Below are 7540 nucleotides of genomic sequence, written 5' to 3'. Positions count from 1 at the left end.
AAAAATATTTTGAAATAATCATAATTTAAAGTTGTACGACAAATTTAAAAAATAATTTATCTAATAATTTAATCAGGGCGAGCCTTTTTCAAGTTACATTTTATTTAGACAAATCAAAATTTTACATCATAAAATATTATATTTAGTGAATAAAAATAAATTGGGGGAGGACATAATGTTCGAGCACATTGGGACGAGGATCCCAGAGAGTAGATAAGATTATAATCTCCCCGTTATTAGATTATGCAGCTCGTTTGAAGGAAACCCCGGTACTAGTTTAAAAAACAAGCCCTAAAATTTACGCTAACCATAGATAAAAATATTTTAACTACAAACAATTCACCGGTCTAACAACAAATGCAGGCACCCGTCTCACAATGGTGTCGAGGTGGAAAAAACAACAACATCATAACAAAAGTATCCCTACCAAGTTTTCTGTTTTTTCTTGTTGTTGTTGTCTGGGGCTTTAGGGCGTAATGTAATAATTCTCTTGTTTTCGTTAATAACTCTATGAAGAAGGCCAACAATAATGGGTTACTGCAGTTTCCCAAAATTCAGGATTAATCCCCAAAATATAAGTTAAATAGAAATTTAACTTCATCAATAATTTCACTACAAAATAAGAATACTTTCCTGATGTTAACAAAAAAAGTTTTCATTTAATTTTTTCTTGGACTAAATAACAAAGATAGTTCAGTCGACTGGGTTTACTTTCTCTTCTGGGGTCGTCCCAGGGACTATCCCAAAGATTGCAAGGCTGTCGTAAAGTAAGTTTAAGATATAATCTAAAGGAATACATCAAACAAAAAATAAAAATCTTCTTTTATTTGACAGATGTACCACTATTAATGCAAAGCCAGGATAGATGTTTATTGTTCGTAAGAGAGTGTTGAAGTACAATTAGTCCAGGTGAGACACTCTACATCAGAAGGCCTCGACATGCATATTCAATAAGCGTCAAGGAGTCAATAATCTGGTAAGTAGGTGATCAACCGGAATAATGGCGAGTTTTAAAGGGAATTCACCGTAAATGCTCACCGGATGGGAACTCCACTCCATACGATTTTCGTTTACAGGGAATGGCAAGTCCTAAAGGTATTCGATCTAAGTCCTTGCAAGAACTGATACTCTCTCTGTAAGGTATTCGCTTACTGCCGAGAAGGTAGATCTTAAGCAGTTATAGAGTAAGTTCTTCAGATATTTGTTGTAGATCCTATTGAAAGGTCAAAGAGTATAAGTAGAGGTAAGAGAAGAAAACCAGAGAGAGGAATAATTACACCATTCAAATTTCCAAAAAATAGCATTGTTACTCTTTGCCTTCTATAGAGGTGAATCGGTGAGGCTGATCATATGTTCCTAGGAATGCGGTAGTGAAAGTGCTTAGAAACGCCATTGAGAGGTGCTACGTATAAGACGTTAGCTTTTAGTGGATCAGATGATTTTATTATGGTCTTCATGCATTAATGAATACAACAATTCAGTACTTTGGTAAATAAATGTATATACCATTATGTAACGTAGTAAATATCAAATTGTTGAATGTATATTATAAAAGCACGTAATTTACAGAGACGTATTGGGTGAACCCAAGTCGACAGAATGCCTCTTGACGTCAAGGTTTACTATGAAATCAAATGCTGTCCAGACTACGCTTAGGTTTTTTCCTTACTACGTTCAAAACCAGGATGTTTACCATAATGTCCTAACATATCTCTACCATGTTATTGAGCATTTTCGGTATTGTTATTATATGATATCCCTTCTACCTTTTTTCCCCAAGATCTGAAGACTGGTTCCTCTCAGCTTGTAACCACGGGATCCGGAAACTATATAATTTCGCAAGGTTTAGAGATTGGAACAACATCTGGAGACTGGTTTCTTTCAGAGTTATGTAGTGGAGGAAGGCTGGTTCCCTTTCGGGATGGAGGGGGTAGGATATTTCTTATTACCTCTTGCTTCGTGGTGCGAATTTTAAATGCTGACAGTGCTAACGAATAGCGTAAATAGTTATCTGCAGGGGTAGTCATGTCTCCTCTCTCTACCACCAGCATGACCATCTTTGCAAATTTTAGAATGAGAAATACTTAAGAAGTAAAAAATAAATAAAAAAATGATAACATATAATTAAAATAAAATTAATAATTAAGAATGCGCTTTTATTTTATTATAATAGGAGGTTTTACAATATTCGCTGTTTAAATAAATTTTACTCCGGAAAAATAAATTCGAATGAAGATTAAGTACTATTGGGACTCGTAATAGAAAAGAATTATTTATATTGGGTAGTACAAGCTGGCCAGAATTTGTGGCCGACCCGTTAATGTTGGGTTTCAGACACAAATCAGAAGGTGCTTGTGCTGCATTCACACGTTTGTGTTCAGTTAGCTTTGTTTTAGAACTGCCGACAGAAAACTGTTTGTACTCTATGTTTTTATTGATTAAAAATGTTTCTCAAACTTTTGATACTGTTAATAACTCCAGCTTAAGACTGTGTATTTTAAAATGCTCTCAATTCGATCTAAATACATCATTTCAAATCTTTTTAATTAATTTTATTATTTTATTTTTGATTTAACGTCACATAAATATACATGATGTGTCCAGGTAATTAAATTAATGAGTTTCTGAAATATTCTAGAACGAAGGTTGAATTTATAGGTTATGTAATACTATTTCTATAGATTTTTATCATCTACAACTTACTTTGTTGATATTTACGTTTCCTCCCATTTAGCCTATTAATATTTCGTTCCTTTTTATAATGAAAATCGAATGTAACAACCAACGTGAATCCACCATGTTGTTTCTTTTGTTTACGAAGTATTTGTACAGGTTTTGGATTTGCGGCAAGTGGTATGGTGTAGATCCACCAGCCTTTTATATACATAGTATTTTGACAGTCTGACAAACTCTCGTTACAACGCTAATAATTTTAGCTTTTTAAACTTTGTAGATCCACTAATATATGCATTTAAGGCTATTATTTAATTTTAAAAAAATGAATATGTTGAAAAAAATCCGTTTCATATATATTTTTTTCAATAGTCAAACAATTATTGAAAGAGGAGAGCTCATTTGGCTTTAGTTTCCTTTCCTAAATTCTGAATGACTTAGGGTTGGCGTTATGCCAGCTCTTGAACAAGGCCATTTAATTTTTCCATTGAAGAGTTGTTTTTCTTATTTGATAGCCCATCAATGTATTTTACACTAATGAAAGAACTTTCAAGTTTGAATAAAATAATTATTCTTTTCCTGCTTTGAATATGAATTCTTAATGAACATTGACATGAATTCGGCCATTGCGGGTATGTTTAACAAACAGCTTTTTTTTTTTCTGTTCGATTAACTATTTAGTAATTACACCCTTTTAACTGATTTTTTTTTTTAGATTGGCACTAGTAATAGCACAATATGATGTTCCTGATTGTAGCGACCATGCTACTATCTGTTCGCCACCGCTCAAATTGCCGAATGACCGTTACATACGGACGCGATGCTATTTAGCTACCGCAACGAGAACTTCTCCAGTCGACAGGCAAACTTTATATATTGAAATGTATATTTTTTGTAAATACTTGTGTTGTACAAATTATTAACAATGTTACATGTTGTAATATTCTTAAATGTATTATTATAATAGAATCTTCTGATCCACTAAAAGCTAACGTCTTACACGTAGCGTATCTCGCTGGCGTTTAGTAGCCACGGAGAGATAAATTAGCGCACCTTGATATTTCTAATAGCAAACTTAAGTTGAATGAATAGAAGACTAAGGCAATCGTAATAGGATCCAATCACCTCCTGAAAACTATTCCAACCTTATTCCTAAATAATAATCCAATACAATTCCATCCATACGTCAAAAACCTTGGTGTCACTATAGACCAAACTCTCTCCTGGAAAAACCACGTCTCCGATATTTCTCGTTGTACCTTTTCCACTCTGAAGCGTTTAAATTATCTTTGTCACTTACTTCCTTTTGCAACCCGCAGGCTCCTGGTTACTTCTTTAATATTTCCCTAATTTGACTATTGATGTGTGGTTTACGGAGGTGTCTCTGGGGATCTCGAAGCAAAATTAAAACGGTTAAATAATTGCTTTGTACGATTCATCGTTGGGGTCCCCAGGAACGCCTCTGTCACCCGATTTTATGAAGAGTTGAAGTAGCTTCATCCCTCCTTCCGTCGTAAATATTTCCTTTCTTCCTTTCTCTATCAAGTTATCCAATCCGTCCATCGTACATTTCAGATATCCTTCAATTTAAGTCCTCAGTGCATTCCCACTCACGGTCTTCAGACTTATATGTAACTGCCCATCGAACTGCAGCCTTTGGTAGATCTTTCCTCATCAGTTCCTCTTTCCTATGGAATTATATTCCCTCCTTTATTGGTAGTTCTAATACCCTTCCAATCTTAGACTACCTTTTGTCCACCAAATTCCGTAAGAATAACAATTGAAAGTTTCAAAAAAGGTTTATATATTTTCTGTATTTTATGTCTTAGATTTTCTTTTATATTTGTAAATATGTACACTAGCAGAAATTATATCTTTTCATTTATTATTTTTTAGTTTAATTGTATTTGTTTTTTTTCTTTTTATTTACTATCAGAAGTCATCTTATGTCTTATGATATAACAAGTGGTTTTATTTTATCATTATTTTATATATTCTGTTTGTTATTATTTTTTAAAAATTCATTGTATTAATTTCTTTTATGACATCTTGTAATTTCATCTCTATTTTGTAATTTACTCTAAGGCTCTAAAGCCTAATTTTGACACCTGCAAATTATTCTAAAGGATCAATCCCAGAATAAATAAAGATTATTATTATAAGGAGATCCCTCACCTCTGGATATTTTTCTAGTAGAACCATATAGAATGGACAAGTCACAATAACGAGATAAGTACTTCACCGTAAGTTTAAAGTACTACATGTAGAAAAAGGTAATACTCAATTTGATTTATGTAAACCATACGTAAAGCAACTATTCATTTATTGTGTTTTATTCTGTTTTAGAGGGATCAGAAAAAAAAATTCTAATAATTATTGCAGTAGCTCAAAAAACAATTATCGTAGTTTGTTCCAATAAAAGAATAAAGATGTTTGTAAAAATATATGTAACAATGTGTATATCTATTTTAATAAATTCATAAGTTTTAGGGGTTAGGAAAAAAAAATTCAAAGGTATCAGGGGTGTGCCCAACACCTTTCACAACTCAGAAAAGAACCACTACCACTTTCATTCTATAAAATCAGTCATTCCTTACATTGGAGCTCTGCTCTAGTAAAAGGAACTAGTGTAGATAAACAGTGTATTTATTTTATATTATACTCCTTTTATTTTATTTTTGTTTATTAAATTTATTTTTTAGGGGTTTGGAAAAAAAAATTCAAAGGTATCAAAATAATTTTTAAAAAAATTCGAAGTACCTCCAGCAGAGTGGTCCCTCTGGACTCAGTTAATTAAAGTTAGAAATAAAAAGAACAATGTGTCAAAAACACTTCTTGTCAATTCCTTTCCCAATCCTTACAATACCCTTGAATAAGAAAAGGAAGTTACTTGTAAATATTTTGTGTATATATATTTCTTATATCATATACTGTATTAGTTAATAAATAAAATGAGTTAGGAAGGTGGGGAAAAAATATCAAAGTATCAATTTTCTTTTTTCAGAGAATTATCCTCCTTAACTTTGACTATTAATTACTTAATTTTGACTGCCACCTAGACAATCTTCATACAACCATCCCCATATACAGTCAACTAATAATCTTCCAATACTTTTTTCGTTACAATTACTGCAGTGTGGTTTACTCCAGCATTGAGGTCAGAGCAAAGACAGTTGTCCTTCCAGTTACCTACAGTTTATCCTAGTCTTCACTATCCTCTTCTTCTTGTGATTCTGCAATCCAAGGTGGACCTTGATGTCCCGAACAATTCAACCCCACTCTGCTCTATCTAGAGCCCTTCTTCTCCAGCATCAATTCAATCTTTATGAGGTCCTGTTGTCAGGTTATCTTAGGGCCTCCTCTCATTCTCTTTCCAAAAAAGTTTTTCTAGTGGCCTTCTTTCAGTAGGCAGTTAAGGTTTAGACATGTCCAAGCCATTCTAAAGTTGATACATTGAACAATAACTTCATGTCTATTTAGATTGTTTAATTCATTATTATTCCTAATGTGCCAGATGCCTTATTCAGAAATTAGGCCAAAAATGTGTCTCATAATCTTCTGGTCAAAGACTATAATAGCCTGTTGTTCTGTATTTTTAAGTGTCCATGCTTCAGCACTATAACAAACTACGGACCTAATGAGTGATTTGTTTAGAGGTAATTGTATTTAGAGAGAAAAGTTGATTTCATCAAGTTCACAAGCTCATAGTATGCTATATTTCCACTCATTATTTTTTTCTGGATCTTAATTTCAGATTTAATTTCAATGCCAAGGTAGAGAAGAAGTGACAAAAACGATGAGCTATAGTAAGCTTTTGATAGTTGTGAGGAGAATACATACAGCTACACCTGTCTTAGATTAAAGAACTAGTAAAATATGAAACATAATAGGAATAGTCTTTGATTATTGTAAGATAAATATCTGTAACTGAAACAGTATAATTTTCTTGTTAGAAAACAATTTTTTTGTTTCTACTAGAACAGAAGATTAGGACTTCATAAATAAAAATTAATTAAAATCCAACCAAAAATTGTATTGTTCCATCCATATCTAATGAATATACTACAGTTGAAACTTCAAAACATATAAGACTTTGAACTATAAATTAAGATAAACATATAAAATGATCTGATATAAAAATGTAATTATTTATATATTTAAAGCAAATTATGGGTAAAGTAACATATATACACTTCATAATAGCTCAATTTAATTTTCACACATTAATATTAGATGTATTAATACGTTTAAATTTAGGAATTGGTAGTCGACTAATCAGTTCTTGGTCTTCAGGAAAAATGGCTTCTTGTGGTAAAGCCCATGGATTTTCAACAAAAGGCACTCTGTCGGCAATATTTGTACTCCAGTGATGAAGTCTACACCTAACAGTAGCCTTTTCTTTATTATTTATCTGAAAAAAAAAAAGTACATTCAAATATAATATATAATTCAATTCAATAGGTATACATTCTATATAATTCAATATAATAGATATACATTCTCTAAATTGCAGATTATTTAATCAATTATGGTGTGAAGATAGTTGACCGTAGATATATAAGGGGAGAAGATGGTTGGGGGGGGTGCGGTCAGCAGAAAAACACAAATAAACAAACAAATTATTTATTTGTGTCGACGTTTCGACCTGATTTTCAGGTCTTCATCAGAGAGTTATAGGCAGAGATTCCTGCTAAACTCAAAACGTTTAATCAATTACTTTATAGAATGAAAAATTAATCAATTTTAGAAGTTTCATATGACAGTGAGAAAATTTCATTAAAAAATAAACTTAATATTTCTCTCTTCCTTTTATAAGTCACTTGATCTGGAAATATGATTAATAAATTGTTTAATCCTTAAATATTTA

The 7540-nt window shown here is 32.0% G+C and overlaps 1 protein-coding gene across 1 annotated transcript in view; it reads right to left on the bottom strand.

Annotated features, from left to right (window-relative positions):
- Positions 1-6685: 6685 nt before the first annotated feature.
- Positions 6686-7540, bottom strand: part of mRpL9 (mitochondrial ribosomal protein L9) — a 12440-nt gene continuing 11585 nt past the window's right edge. The window contains exon 5 of the mRNA XM_014418578.3: positions 6686-7084. Coding sequence (XP_014274064.1) covers positions 6890-7084 — 195 coding nt within the window. The 3' untranslated portion in view covers positions 6686-6889. The remainder of the gene's footprint in view (positions 7085-7540) is intronic.

Source organism: Halyomorpha halys, unplaced genomic scaffold (genome assembly GCF_000696795.3).
Source record: "Halyomorpha halys isolate HHAL.00 unplaced genomic scaffold, Hhal_1.1 Scaffold201.1, whole genome shotgun sequence".
NCBI lineage: Eukaryota > Metazoa > Arthropoda > Insecta > Hemiptera > Pentatomidae > Halyomorpha > Halyomorpha halys.
The sequence above is the reverse complement of the archived record's forward strand: the minus strand, read 5'-3'. Positions and strand labels throughout refer to the sequence as shown.